At 40.5% G+C, this 15,995-nt stretch overlaps 1 protein-coding gene across 1 annotated transcript in view; it reads left to right on the top strand.

The window, feature by feature from the left end:
- The window catches only part of SLC35F1 (solute carrier family 35 member F1), a 254,185-nt gene that overhangs the window by 137,090 nt on the left and 101,100 nt on the right, over positions 1-15,995 (top strand). The window contains exon 2 of the mRNA XM_074580877.1: positions 4,472-4,647. Within this exon, the coding sequence (XP_074436978.1) occupies positions 4,472-4,647 (176 nt within the window). The remainder of the gene's footprint in view (positions 1-4,471; positions 4,648-15,995) is intronic.

The following is a 15,995-nucleotide window of genomic DNA, read 5'->3' as shown; positions in this document are numbered from 1 at the left end:
TGAGGGAAGATGGGTTTTTTGAAGAATTGCTTTATTTTGATTTAAATAGAATACAAGTAGAGAAATAGAATAGCACTCAATTCAAGAGAAATTGGACCCTGAAAGGCAGAAGACCTCACTTTTATAAAGCTTTCTGTAGTGAGACTCTTTTTGGTGCTACGTTTGAAGGCACTCAAACCATACAGATTTTCTTCAAGATATGAATGAATGTTGCTTCCTCAGTGAATGAGTGTAGCCAGCATGATAGATCAAAGACTTAGGGAAGAAATGATCCTTTGTTCCAGTCTTTGAGTAGTGGAGGGTATGAAAACCAACAGGAAAAATGGTGCAGGTAGGAGCCGTGTTGCATATTTCAACAGTATTTGAATCATATCAATTATGATATTTAGGAAAGGTACGAATGAGTGCCAGAGGTGCGAGCAGTGAGTGAGTTGCTTTTTGCTCTGTCTAAAGGAACTAGTAGGTTTTCCACAGCCGTTGTAAGCTTCTTTTCAATGTTTGCTTACTGCTTCTTCTTAAAAAAGAACGGGTATGTTATTCTTATCCAGGTATTAAAGGCTGTGGAGCTAAGGCTCTTATCATTGTTGCCAGAAAAAATGAAATACAGATAATGCTATCAGGCATTTTCTGTACAATTCAGGCATCTTACACTGGTTATTAGGGTTATTGTATTATTCTTTGTTGCTGCTGACATTGTCACTAATTAAAACAAGTAATTGAAGATTTGTTTCTACTTTTCTGCTTGGAGAAAGACAAGTTGTTCTCTTCCCTTCACTGAAGGCAAAAATCAGCGTTTTATTGATCTTGTGCTTTGGTTTCTCTTATTTATTCAGTTCACCTGTTTTCCATGATAGTGGTTAGTGTCTGTTGCAACTTACACTGATGAGAGGAGGGGAGCATACCAATTCTTCTGTGCCCCTAGTGTCATTCATGTCTGTAGTGGACATATCTTTAGGTATGGCAGGAGAGTTAATGTGGGCATGAAGAGTCTTAGGAATAACTATACTGTATAAAATGGATCATCTTTGCTTGAAGTCTGAGCACTTCATGGACGTTTGAATTAGTTCTACTTGAACATACAACATGCTACTCTCTGCACTGACGAGATAATAAAAGAAGAGATGTATCTTTCTATGTCATATATAATCTGTGAAATGTTTAAGTTCTGAATGGAGGAGGAACACAACAGCTTGATTTCTGAATGAGTTCTCTTACATAATTAAAAAGTACAAATGTATGCAAAAATCAGAGACAAGCAGTACGTATTCCATATCATTCATGCAGTCAGTGTTTTGAAAGCCAGTGGCATTGACAGTAGTACTTGCACTGGTCTTCCACAAAGTAGTTTTCTGCATTTTTTACATTCTGTAATTATTCAAAAGACAATTTCTACTTAAAGGCTATTTCAAGCTACAGACATTATACTTTGATCCACATCCAACCTTTATGTACAGACTTGGAGGTCCATAGTCTTACTCTTGTCCATGTCTGTTGTTACTGAACTCCTAATTACGTTTGTCTTCATTGAGGACTTCAGTAATACAACAGTGAATGGAATTTTTGACATATTTTGTAATTGACAGAAGACATAGAAATCTATTCTAAATGACTTCTTTGGAAGAAGACCATAAAATCTGAATTACCTTGAATTACCTTCTTGTTTGTATGTTTATGAAATGTAAAATATAGAAGCTGAAGATAGGCTATATATATATAAGGCTGTAGACAGCTGCTTGAAGTCTTCAGGAAAACTGCCACTTGTTGATGTGGTTGAATGACTTTCCAAAGAATCAACTATAAAAAAAAAAGTGTGTTTTATAAATTGCTAAATGGCAATGACAGAATCAAAATGTACTCTGCAGAGGGCTACAGTTACCATATACAGCCTTGAAAAATTACCTGTTGGTTTTTCATTTTTTGTTGGTTGGATTTTTAATACAGAGGTCCGTACTGCCTGGTTAGGCCTGGTGACATGCCTGAATATAGACAGCTGAGATAAAAAAGTTATGCCTTTTTTAAGACCTCATCAGACTTCCTACCAGTCTGAAAAAATGTAATGATTAGTGATGTCCAACAGCTAACTGCCATATGGAGCAAGGAATACATTACTGGGAAAATCCTTTCATGAGTGAGGATACATTTAGTTTTCTGTAAATCTAAGTAGGATCCAAGATGCTTCTTTCCAGAACAGATGCAGTCCCACAATGGATGTAATACAGCATTCGCTCATGGGCATAGCTGAGATACAGAAAACAGCTAATAACCACCTGCATCCAGTGTAAAGCGGGCAACACATTTAGAGATACAGATTTGTAAACACTTAATTTACTAATGAAATAACTCCAAAAACTGCAGTAAGCAAGAGGACAGCCCTGTGTGAAACTTCATTGCAGGAGAGGACGTAGGAAACACTAACCAACTAAATGAAGAACTGTAAACAAGTTTACAAGATTCATATGTGGATTTAAATTGTGGTCACTATTCAAATTTCCTATTCCACATCAACAGCATTGCAGGTAATGGCAGGAGCTGAGGGTCCATAGTTTTGGCAACATTCGCATTGTAATCTCGGATGTCATCTCCATGGAGTATTGTTTGTTCCCCATGGTTACGTTTCACAGTAGAGCGAGTAACGTGAAAGTGGAGGCAGCAGTTGTGGAGCCCTACTTGCTACTTATCCAGCAGTCTCCCGTCAAAACACAGGGTTTAGCACTGTAAAGTTTGTTCTCTTACTCTCTGTGTCAGGCTGTTTGTCAGCGAGGTATGTTAGCTGCATGTAACTACCCAGCCTCCTGTGCCTTCCGGTGTCTGTTTGGTTGAATCACGCCATGGCTGACACCGAGACACATTAGTGGGAGGATTGTTTATGAGAAAAAGGGAAACAAATTTGACACTTGAGTTTACTAGGAAAGTTGTTGCAGGAGCACAGATGCTCATTGCTGCCGAATACGCACAGCCGAGGTCAGGGAAATCTGTCAGGGAAAACAAAGCAGCCTTGAAGCAATTTTTTTTTAACTGTCTGGCAGAGGAGAACACACATGAAATATCGTTACAGCTGAGCAGAGTGCTGCCCTCCTTCCTCTGCTCCCTTAGGATTGCCTAATCCCCTTCCCTCATATCAGGCTCTAATGAGACGTTGCAGAGCGTGCTCCTCTCCCGCCTTCCCCTCTCCTTCGTGGCTTCCTCCAGGGACATACAGCTCTTCTTTTCTGGGGGCTGGGGACAGTGACAGCAGCAGCTGGCTGGGCTTGGACTAAATGTCACCTTCCGATGTCCTTTCGCTCTCCCTTGCAGTTGTTGTGCTTGCTCCTCTTCCAGGCCAACACTTTTCCATTTCATTCTTCTGTGTAGCTGTGGAGCCGGCCTGGTCAGCATGAAAGTATTGACACATGAAGAACGTGGGAAACCTCTTAAGGGTAATTTAAAAATATACATATTCCTGTGCTGTGGGTAGAGGAGATCCTATGACAAAAATTGGAAAAGCAGGATTGTTTGGACTGAATTGGGCTGTGCGGTTGGATGATAAATTCTGCAAGAAGAGTAAAAGAGATAAAGATAGTTGGAAGGGAAAAGGATATCACTGAGAAGACTGAAGAAGGGATATAAAAATAATATACAGTGTAAAAGGGTGGGCTTTCAGATATAGCAGTTTCTTGAGTAAAGAAGAAAAAACTACACGAAGACAGAGAACATACACAAAAAGAGCAACTATCGGAGACCTGTGAGGAGAGAGAATGGGGAACGTTGTAATAGGGGACGCAGCGGAGTCTGGAGATCAAAGTCAAGAAAAACAGATTAAAGGAAGAAGCCAAACCAGAAAACACATTTTTAAGAACTAGGAGGAGACAGGAAGGGAAAAAGTGGAACCTCCTGCTCCCACCAAACAGAAGGGGAAGTAAGCAGTGACAAAGCAAAGCAAAGATACCTGTATTTGCACAATAGATGGAACGAATAGTTTATGCAACGAAATAGAAATGAAATGAGGGGAAGGAAGTTATACAGTAAATTCTCGTTGATGGTGAAACACAATAAAATCCTTTCTCTGCTTTTTATCTGTGGGTACTAAGTCCTACAAGAGCTGAGATTCCTGCTCTATCTGAATGATACTCCTGTTTTTTTCTCATAGGGAGGGTGCTCGAAGGAAGCAGTGCTGTGTTTTTGTTGATTTAAACTATCATTTATCCTTTGTGAAATGTGAAATGCGAAATTAAATGGTAGAGATGTACCATCTGGTGTTGTTTAATATGTGAATAAAAGCTAGTGTGTTTGGGCAATGTTTAAGCCCATGATAAGAGCAGAAATAATGGAAACGTTATGTCGGCTACACCCAGCAGATCCCTCATTGACTGAAACATCGTGTTTCTTCCCTTGTCTCTGCACTGTTGAACACGAGTCCTGGAGGAGGATGAGCATTTCTTCCTCGGCGAGGAGGCTGAGTGTTTTATGTCTGTGTTTTTCTCCTTCCTTTTAGGGACCTCTTGCTGTCTGTGGCGCTTGGCCAGGTACTCTCCCTCCTTATCTGTGGCATTGGTCTCACAAGCAAGTATTTGTCAGAAGATTTCCATGCCAACACACCTGTTTTTCAGAGCTTCCTCAATTATATCCTTCTATTCTTGGTCTACACGACAACACTAGCTGTCAGACAAGGTAAGTACCTCTCTGAAACTGTTTTGTAGAAAACAGTGAGGATAAAGGCTTTTGTAGAACAACAAGCAATGTGATTTAGATGGATACCCCATAAACATCTGTTATGTATTTACATTACCTAGTAATACATATTGGATGAACTGAAAAAACCCAATAAATCTTCATTAGCAAAGAATGAATCAGTAGACATTGAGGATAGTGGTACAAAAAGCAAAGCAAAAAGAAACATCAGGACTTTTCACTGCCTAACTGTTTTCATGGGAATGCTCCTCTTACACCTGCCTTGCTGGCACCACAACCACATGCTCGGGGTTCACTTTGGATTTGACTGCATGTCTTACTTGGAAATATTAGTATGCTCTACATCTTACCTAGGCCAAGGAGAGCTCAGCTGCAAGCAAAGAAGAGCTTGCTAGTTCTAGTTGCTGATCAAGGCAATACAATAGTTCACCTGTTAGAAAAAAATAGCAGCCGGTTTTTAACCATTGGGAAGTAGGAGATGAAGGGAGGGAGTTTGGGGTGCTGTTTCTCTGGGGTGCTGTGTGGGCAGAGCCGCTCTACAGCCCCGCCACTGCTTTGCGACAGGGCCTGTGTAACCAATGTGACCTCCAAAGTGAGAAATCCATTATAGTACGCTTCGGTACTGTGTATCAAATGATCCTCTTGACAGTATATATATATCTATATATGTATTATATAGTGGGGTTTGTGCCTTTCCCGCCCATTCCTCCCTTCTTTGAGATTTCATGTCTAGAGGAGGTGTGGGAGGTGAATGAGTTTAAGTACATTTCTCACCCACTCGTTTTTTTTGTAATCATTTTATTTATTCAACTTCTCAGAACACGTGAATTAGAAGTGAAATAAAAGAGCGAAAACATCATGTGCTTTCCTGACTCGGCACTCCTGACATAAGAAGGGAAGGGCTCTGTGGAGGAAAAGAACTACAAAATGCATTAGGCTATGGTACATTTATCAGCAGACTGAGAGGTATCCTTTAAGAGGTTCTCTTAGAGGAACAAATATTTTTGGGTCGTTCTTTGATGTCACATTTTTTAATGATTTGGGAACAACCCTGAAGCTTAAGTTCTTCACTCATAGTACAGTCTTGTGATACAATACTATAGTGTTCTAAAACAGCAAGGGCTTCATTTCCATGCAAAAAATGAGCAGTCAAAAATATACTGCTGTGCTCCAGCACAAAGCACTTAAATGTATTACAACATAAGTTTTATAAACCTTTGTCTCCATTGACATTTTTCAGAAGCGATGAAGGCCAATCGGTGGAGGAAATGTCAGCTCTTATATAAGGAGAAATTGCTCAGGCAGTGTTTTGCTGTCTTGGTATTTCAGATTGTGTAGGGGGAAACATCACCACACGCTTTGCTCTGCAAAAGGTTTAAAATGTGTATTAGTAGCATCTTTCTGGAGAACTGTGTTTAAAAATAATTCTTCTGAGTGTAGGATTGTCTATATGTTCACAAGTTCTGTCCCAGAAATGTCCTTCTCGGGACTGATTTAGATACTGTGGAAGCCAAGTCCCTATGACTTTTAATAGATTTTACTTTTTTGAAAATGCTAGCTTGTGAGAGGATACATGGGCCAGCATACTGCTGTGCATTACAGGGGTTTATTTAGAATAATGTTTGACACCTGGTATATGTTGACATTTCAAAAATGCTATCAAGCACTCTGTTTTACACATATAAAAATATGTATTAAAACTGTACTTTATAAATAATTTTCTGACACTGTTTAAAAATGTAGCAGTGGACTACAGAGAGTTTGTTGGATCTATCTGTTGTGCCAGGAGGATAGATTTGGGAAGTGAATGGGGAAAGTGTTAGGAATATGTGAAAAATATTTTCTGGACAAATGAGGGGTGTCGGGGAAGGTGTTTGAATGGGCCTGTGGTTGAATATGGACCATACGAACAACCACAGCACAAGATAAAGGGTACCAATGGAATAGTCTGGAAAAGGAGCTGTCAAAAAAAGAAAGATGGCTTGGTCCAAAAAAATCCAGAACAAAGTTGGCTACAGAAGCAATGAAAGTGATGATTCAGGCACTCAGCATAACATTCCTGCTGAATGGTATAGCACTACGCAGCCAACTCTTTTAATATTGTCAAGTGATTGAGCCTGTCATTGTCTTTTTCCTTGTGTATTTATTCAAATTCATTATCTGTGTTTGTTCCACTAAGGCAGTTTTTCTAGCAGCTCTAATTGTCTGGCTTCATTAACAGATGGAAATCACATAGTAATGATATTAATTTTATATGGGATGATTCTGTTCTGAGTGTTGGGAACATCAGAAGGCTTTTTTTCAAGTGCAGTTGTTCTACTCTCTATGCAAGATTTAAGATTCTTTAAATTATCCTCTTTCTCCTTCAGAAATCAAACCATCATAAGTTGGCTGGTAGTCAAAAATAACTGCATCCTGTTGTCTTTTTCTTTGCTTGCTTTCTTAGTCTCTGGGTTTTTTGCAGAAATGTACTGGTTAAAGAGGCATCACTTGAGGTGGCCAGAAAAACCCTTAATTCACTGTAGGACTGAAAACTATAATTTCCTGAGACATAAGAAGCTCCGCTTTCCTTAGAGACTTCTTCCAAATTTTGATTTACTGTGGATCTCCTTTGACTTAGCCTTCCCTCATTGTTCATCTTCTTGCCCCATACAAACTCCCTGAGTGATACTGAAAAGGTAGAATTTGCACTGGTCTCTGAGAATCATCATTAGCAGATGGTTAAAGCTCCTGATTCCTGAGCTCCTCTGAGTAGAGCCTTGTGCAGTGAACGCCCAGCGTCCAGCAGCTAAAGTTAGTCCATGGGCACCAGCAGCTTCCACTACATTTTTATATTGTGGATCCCGGATGGCTTTTGTCCAGAATATTTTTATCACAGCCCTTTAGTGGGTGCAAAGATTAGGACTACCACCTCACAATGAATCCACATGTGATCACACAGTGTAGGAGATGCACAAATCCTGCAGGTGCCAGAATCTCTGAGCACTTTTAAGGTTCATTCCCATGTTTAAAAAAAAAAAAAAAAAGAAAGAAGGAAAAGCTTATCCTGTAGCTCTAGATGGGGAGCCAGTTTGAATGCACTTTTACAAGTGGACTCAAGAATTTTAAGCAGTGAATTCCATATAGGTAAGGCTCTTCATCATTATTGCAATTTTGTTCTCATGACCAGAAATAAAGAGTGACAGAAGTGTTACAAGGAGATCTGTTCTTGTGGGATTTTCGTGTGAGCCTTACAACTTGGATTCTATTCAGACAGTGGTCATGAAAAGGGAAAGAATTTTGCCAAATTGGGGTTTTCCTAATGCAAAATCCAACCACCTTTTCTATCAGTTGAATGTTAAAGTTTCTGTCAAATGAGTAGTATGGTATCTATCAAATGAGATGAGTATGGTATCTAGAAAACTCTCACTTTTATTCTGGATGGTTTTGTGCTCATTTAATTTTTTTTTTGTTATATGTAAATTGAAGTGAATGTATTATTTCCCCAAAGAGGTGAATGCAGAGGTTCTTCATGGTTATGAATGCACTCGCTCAGGCATACACAGATGCCAGTACCCACTTACCCACAAGTACATAGCCACTAGTGCTTCCATTCCAATGCTCATTAATGCACCACTGCTGAGGTACAAATATAATTATTTAGGAGTTTTCTTTGTATGAGAACAATGCTATAAAATTAATGTCACTAATGCAGCATTATAAAGCAATGAATGTCATTATGTTTTATGTGGCTGATATGGCAAACATTTAATAGGTAATAAAGACCTCCTCAGTTCTTTCTCTTGAGGTAACTTCCTCTCAGGCCTGTTGTTTTCACAGCCAAAACCTGTATTTGTCCATGGTAACACCTCTGAGTTGAGAAGAAGGTTTTAACACATATTATCTCAGCTCAGTTTCCCTCGCCAACAGAGGCTTGTGCTTAACAAAATTTTGTCAGGACACTTACAGATACTCCTTTGGGTTTTGTGTTATGATTAATTCAGGAAAAGAAAAGCCTTGGCTATCAGGAAGAAAAGCCTCCTATCAGTGAAATGGAGCTAGGGGATATAGAGCTGGTGGAGATTAGTTTTAACACCTTAAAAAGCAGTAAGTGGGAAATTGTCCATAGTGGACCAGAAGGTGTTAATTACTAACAGTCAACATGGGTGCAAGCATCAGCCGCTTGCCACCAAAAATAAATTACTTCTAAAAGCCACCTCACATATGCTACAAATGAAAACAACGCATCTACCAGACATCATTAAAAAAGAAAAAATATGAAGCTGCTATTTTTTTGTTATTCTGGAAAACAAGCAGTGAGGGAGCAGTAGAGATGTCTTTTGAACAGAAGGGAACCATAAAACCTTAAGGGCCAGATTCTGTGTGAGTAGCGCTCCATACTGCAAGCTGTTCCTTTCATTTTAGTGCAGCAAGTTACTGAGCATTTTCCATCAGCCAGCCCACCGTTACTGAGGGCTGGCAATAATTTGTTAGTTCAGAAAAGGTTTTATGAATCTGTGTATGTCTGGATGAATTCTGCTTCTAGGCTAAGTGATGAGGTTATAGCATATGTCAATGGAAATATGGTTTTCCCTAGAGTAACTGTAATGTCTTAGATTTGACATATAATCAGATGTGATCTGTGCCCCTGAGTCAGGCAGAGAGTCCTGTGAGACTATTAAGGACTGCAGTCCTGTTACTGGAATATAATTTTTTATGCATTCCTATCTAGAATTGGTTTATGACATTAGTGTCTCAGTCATATGTAAATTCCTGGTTTATCTGCTATTCAAATATATATCTCCATTTAAATATATGAACTCCCCCCTCCCCGCCAACATCCTTCCTACTTCCCCAGAATGGACTGAAATAGGCTACTTGAAGGAAAGTAGAGCACTATATAAGAGTTGCTCTGTTTTACTGCAGTGATTGACAACTATTTATTGAATGATAGAAAGGGTAAACGTCTCTTTTTTTTTAACTCAGTTTCATTCCACTAGCAATGTTGTATTACAACAAAGCTAGTACCATGCACTTAACTTAGGTAGACGTAGCAGAATATCTTCGATAGAACACCTTTTTTTGTCAACTGCCCATAGGAACATGCCTGGGAAACAAAGAGATTACATGATTTAAGCTGATCAAACTATATTAGATATAATGTACTTTGGGCAATATGTGTTGTACCATTGAGATGAAATGTCTCCTGGAAAGGCATCGATCCCATCAGCATTCGCAATGAGAAGCCTTCAGAAATATGGGACTTTCTGTTCACTGAGGATGACAGGGAGTGATTTTGATCAGAAAAGATGCATTTCATCATTGTTCGGTTTCCGAGCATGCTCGTAGCTCTGCTGTAGAACAAAGAGCTCGGTTATCCCTCCAGTGTTGAACAAAACCTGCACATGCTGCAACCAAGCAGCTTTATGGTCCTCTCTGCCTGCGACAGAAGTCATCCTTGATCCGTCGAGGTGATGACCCAGCCCACACCCTGGCGTGTGAACGCATGGCAGACGTCACAAAGAGTGATGGCGTTCCCCTTAAACCACGGGGGAAGGCACGTCCAGCTGGCCCGGCTCCTCCTGTCCCTCCCGCTGCAAGGGGCTGGGCTAACCCTGGGTTGCAAAAATGGAACATGGCAGAGAGCATGGCTTGGGACCAGTGAAAAATAATGACCTTCAGGTCTTTGGTATTCTCATAGCAGCACTGCAGAGTCTCCCTGCTGCGTTGCGCTTTGCAGTCTGCTGTGCACTTTCTCCTAATTACTCTGGGCTTCTAATTAGGGATGCCAAACTGTGTGGGATATGTTTATTATGAAAATGGTCAGCCAAACAATCCTTTTGTCTGGGCTTTTGAAGAGCCCTTTTCATATTCAGAGGGAATTCTGTACTTCAGGAGAAATGAAACTAGAATGCTGGCTATTCACAGGCACGTCAAATTGCAGGGATCTTTTTTGTAATGTGCAATTTTCTGTTTTGGATAGCATGCTCACAGGAGCAAGGATTATCACATGTTAAGTGTTCGGGATTTGCATATCACATTGTGGACACCCCAGCAAGCTAGCTAGAAAAAAAAGTATGACTAGAGCCAGATTCCTGTTCAGTCCCATTTACATCATCATTGTGTTTGTGTTTGAGTTTTCCCTCTACTTCCAATTGAGTTTTAAAAATTTCCCACTGTAAAATGCTGAATGCTGCTGCTCTCTACTGCATGAAGCTTTATTATTTTACTCTGTAGGTGGTTACAATTCAGTGAGGTGTTAAACTTTTCCTCTATTTGTAATTTCCATACAGGACCTTGGGATCCTATTCTTTACGATAGTTTCCCAAAACCACCAAATTTCCCTTTCCAGTCCAGTGAATTATTCTTGCATTCTTATGGAATAATACAGAAACAGATGTAGTTTCAACAGAGTATGATTTATACCACATAGCTGGTAGGAAGACAGGGTGAAAAACCATGGACAATGTTGGTGATACGAATGTAGGGTTAAAACCGATAGACTTCACCTTTCTGTCTTTTGCTTTGTTCTGTTTTGCTGTTCCTAGTGGAGAGGTTGGGTGTTTTTTTCAGTCCTTGGGGTTTTTCATTATCAGCTGTCCTTGTTACGCTAGCCAGCAGACAGACGCTTTCTGCATTGGCCCTGCTGCACCTTTCCACCCACACAAGGGACCAGGCATCTCAGGGCATCTCAGGGCTTAGTCAATTTTCATTTTCATCAGGTGCATTTTGCTTTGTCAGCTGTTTAACTTGGTACAAATAAACACTTACAGAAAGGAATCCTGGCCGCAAACGTAGTGAAAATGCGTTGGCAGGTAGAGGCTCAAAAGAAACCTCAGCCCTTTCTTTCTAGTGATTTTATTTCTCAGTTCTGTGCTACTGATTGTTAGGTTAGGCACCTGCTGGCTGAACCCACAACAGACGTTCTGTGTTACAAAATATGTGTCCTCTTAATCCTGGCCAAAGCAGCATAGTCTGTCTTGCATCATATCAGTGGAATGAATCATGCACATCCCACAGCACATACAAACTGAAAATTGGCAAGTATTGTTCCTTTAGGGTGCAGGTGGCAGCAGTTAAGCATGAATACTGTGTGTCATGGTTTAATGATGCAAACATTAATACACTCATGATGACCCCAAAGCAATAAAGGCCAGGCCTAATCAAGCATCCATGCTGTAGCATTCTCTGTAATAGTATTTCATGATTCCTGATGCAGCTCATTCAGTCGAGAGATGCCTCATGTTTTATTAGGCTGCTTTCAAAATAGCTTTGCGGCTCAAAGAAGTATCCTTTGTGCCATCAGAAACAAAAGAAGGTGCAAGAGGGCATTCAGTGAAAGGAGAGAGCACCTCATTTTTCCTGTGCCTGCTGATGCCAACAAGAGGACAAAAAAAAAAGGAGTTCTCTTAGCATCCTCTTGACCTAAATGAGGAAATAAGAGGTCTTGTCCACATGGAGAAGTAAATTCGTACTAAGGTTGCATGTGAACTAGCGGTACCTCTCCTTGTAACAAAGTCCCTGGTGGATTCATATCAGGCAGTTCAATGCACAGATGCTCAGGTCAGTCTCACTTCAGGAACTTCAGACCTGGTCGTGTTTCTGGCTGCCAGTTTTATGCCCTCAACCAGTTTCTTCTAGAAAAAGCATTCAGATTTGCACCATGGTTCAAAGACTGGTGCATGTTTTATGAGAGCAAATCTTACAGGCACTAAGTGCAGTGAGCATAAAAGGGATGCCAAGCTTTAGGCTGGCCAAAGTCCTGGGTGATGGACCATGTTTGCATCAAGATGCTGTATCATAGCTGTCAGGCAATGTTTGTACTGAATATACTATTTGAGAATAAGGCAGTTTTACCCTGGAGGTAAATGTACATACAGTTTAGGAACAATTAGCCAGATGTGGCCATTCCACGCCAGTAAGTCCATAAATAGAAACCACAGATGCAATGAAGTGCGAGGCGATGCAGTTATTCAGCTCACAGCTGCCACATCACAGGTAGCTACTGGAATTTAGCAGAATCAAAAAATTATCACAGTGTGGCGTTTTATACTGTGATGCTTTTCTTGGTGTTTCCAGCACCTAAATCTGAGACTTGGGGCAAATCTGCAACATATTTGCAAGCATTTATGTCGGGATCAGGATTCAGATTTTGTTGCTGAGCGTGGGAAGCTCCCTCTTTGCACACTTTTCCAGGTATTGTGCAAGCCTGTCAAACATGGTGCTAATCTGAACACGAGCCCTTGAGTACCTGTTTGAAAAGATAAACCTTGTCACTGGAGGCATGAGTGGGCAGGCTCGAGGAAGCACTGAGGAAGTGCAGTCTGAACACTTGTGCAGCTTGCTGCTTCATTTGCATCCCCATCTGTGCAGCTGCCATTAACATGTATTTGTATATGTACCACAGATTCAGATAGGGGCACAGATGTTATGGGTGAAAGAATCATGGCTTTTGAGTGCGCAGAAAGCCAGGCATTGCACGGCACAATCCTGGAAGTGGTCGGATACCATGGCAGTGAGCTCATACTGAGCTTTGAAATGTGGTCCACAGTATCAGAGTATTGTGCAGGGGTGAATGTGGTTCTCGGTAATTTTATTTGAGGGTAAAGCATCTCCCTATCTAGCCCAGATTGCCTTACAGTATGTCAAATAATAAATTGTCTCTTAAGGGTGTGAGCTGAATCACAAACAGTTGATTTTCTGTAGAATTAAGGGATAACTGTCCTTTGTAGTGTTAGTATATAGGTCTGACGCTTCTTAATACATAAACATCTCAAGAGCTGTTTACAAAACCAACCATCCCTTCCCACCACAATGAGGAAAGTTAATGGTTCTGATAAAATAGTGTACCCTTGATCCTACAGCTGTAAGCAGAATGCAAGGGTTGTCTCTGCCACTTCATGCAGTATCAGTATTTGCCTGTGATTTATTGAATATTTAAACATTCATCAATTCAAGCAGCTAGGCAGGGTAGCAGGATCCACATTCAGCACACGTAGCTCCAGCGTTCATACGGGAGATTTGAAGTGTGGTTACAAGATGATAACTGTATTGCCTGAAGGAGATAAGTCCCACTCTGCCAGAATGGTGCTTTGTATGTAATTAGTGTAAAAATTCAGAGGAATAGAGTTTATCCTTGCGATCGTCTTTCTCATTAAAAAAGAATCATAATGAAAGAACAAAGCAGTCCCTGCAGTGAATTGGATTGCCTTCCTAAGTTTTCGTTAAATCAAAGACTCAGCAGCATCCCATTTCGCAGAACCAAGTTGTAAACTGTACACAAGACTTGCAGCAAAGTCCCTATGAAGATTGCATCCTTTCTGAAGGTTTGGAAGTCCAGCGTATTTCTCTTACCTAGGAAATAGCCCACCTCTCCCACCTAGCCCACCTCTTTTTTTTTTTCCGATTTCATTAGCTTCTTGTAACAAGATGGCACTGGGACACAGGAAAGAGCAAAGAGTGTATGTGGTCCTTCAGGTAACTCACAGCCACAACTATAAAACTTAATCTAAGTAAACTGCCTTTTCTAAAATAAGGACTATGAGACAGCATGAATCAAGGGAATAAAGTTATGCTAGTGGGGAAAATCTCTATTTTCAACTTATTCTTCTGGCTCACACTTACTACCAAGCCATAACACAAGCAGTAATTTCCTCTTCCTTCATCTCCATATTGCCAGGGTAATCCATGTTATTATTGTTACAACCAAATACATCTTTCAGGCAAAAATATACAAATACCCTATAAGTTTTTCCACCATTTTGTAAGCATGTTTTTTCCATTATATTTGGCTGAGCTGTTAGCCGTTGGCATATGGTTACTTCAAACTCCTGTTGCACTTCTGGATGATAGCGCTATAGTAATAATTGCTGCTTCATCTAAAGAGTTGTTTACAAATTTAGCACTCAATATGCAAGCTGCAGTTGTGCTGTATGCTCTCCCTTCTACTCATAAGCTGCCGAGTGCAGGCGGGAGCACCAAGTCACGTCTGGAAGACGCTCAGAATTCAGGAACCTGGGGACTCACCGCTTGGCTTAGATCTCCCTTTGGCTGAAACTTTGCTTCATAAACCCTGAGGATGCTTTAGACCCAGGTTGCTACTGACTAGAGCAGCTCAGGTTTATTACCAACCACCTCTGTTGGAACCTCTCCCTACATTATCTTTCCTGATTTAGCATTAAAGAGAAAAGGAGGAGGATGATATATGCCGTCTAGCAGCCTCCTCCATTTCTTGCGCACATTTCCCCTGATGGGAGGAGGAATCTTTGAGGGAAGGTGCGAGCTTTGCTGACAGAGGTAGTGAGCTCTCCCAGTACACAGGGGAGGGAGAGACCATGTGCATGTCTCACAGGAGCACTTATCCTTTAGTTTTCAGTAATATGACAGTGAGAGTCAATTCACAGGGATATTTTTGTAACTGTTACAGAAATAAAGCAAATGAGGTTTCAGAGGAAAATTAGGCATCTGTACCTTTTCTGCGTTAAATATTCATGGGCTTGCTTCTGTGCAGCTACTAGAATATTTACACAATATCATTTGTCCATACTTCTCTGAATACCTGTCTGCGATCCAATACATGGTTTGGTTTTGTTTAATTCTAAAGGAGATTTTAATAGCCCACGGTAGAGGTGGACTGTTACTGCTTTAATAAAATGGATCTGCACTGATTTGCACCGTGGATGATATAAGTGAAGGAGTTGCATGCTCATGACCATGAATTATGATATATGCTGTTTGTTTTCATTGCTGTTTGAAATCTTTTCATTGCTATTTGAAATCTTTTGTCTGAACATGTTCTTGAGTATCCTATTAAGATTTCAGATGCTTGGTGTACAAGAGGAACAACTAGTTAGTGCCCTTATTTCCTATGTTTGGCATGTAAGAGGTTTAGCGCCATTTTAAAGAACCTGTAGTGGTTTAGAACGCATAATGGCTTGCCCTTATGGAGTGATCCTAAGAGTCTTTCCATGCACACACATATGCACACAGATACAAAAAAACCTTATGTATTATCAGTAGAATTTATTTTTAGTAGTATTTTATACTGCTTATCATGTCAAGATCCCAGTGAACCTCAGGTTTTCCTGAGCTAGGCTTCACACTTATTCAGACAGGTGCACGATAAGAAACAGGCCATGGTGTAACCAGGAACATCTCATGTCCATTCACAGTTTTTATAACAGTTCAAAGTGATGAAATGCCATAAAGGGGACAGAAGCTTGCTAGTAACTATGTGCACCAAGTTGCCAGTGAGCTCTTCCCAGGCATGCCCCAGTGTGAATTCCTGGATGCATGGACACTGATGAAGGATCCTTCGGAGTCTTTTGCCACAGCATGCTGAAACCGTG

Source organism: Larus michahellis, chromosome 3, assembly GCF_964199755.1.
Source record: "Larus michahellis chromosome 3, bLarMic1.1, whole genome shotgun sequence".
Lineage (NCBI taxonomy): Eukaryota > Metazoa > Chordata > Aves > Charadriiformes > Laridae > Larus > Larus michahellis.
Note: the sequence above shows the minus strand (reverse complement) of the source record. Positions and strands in the feature narration are given on the sequence as shown.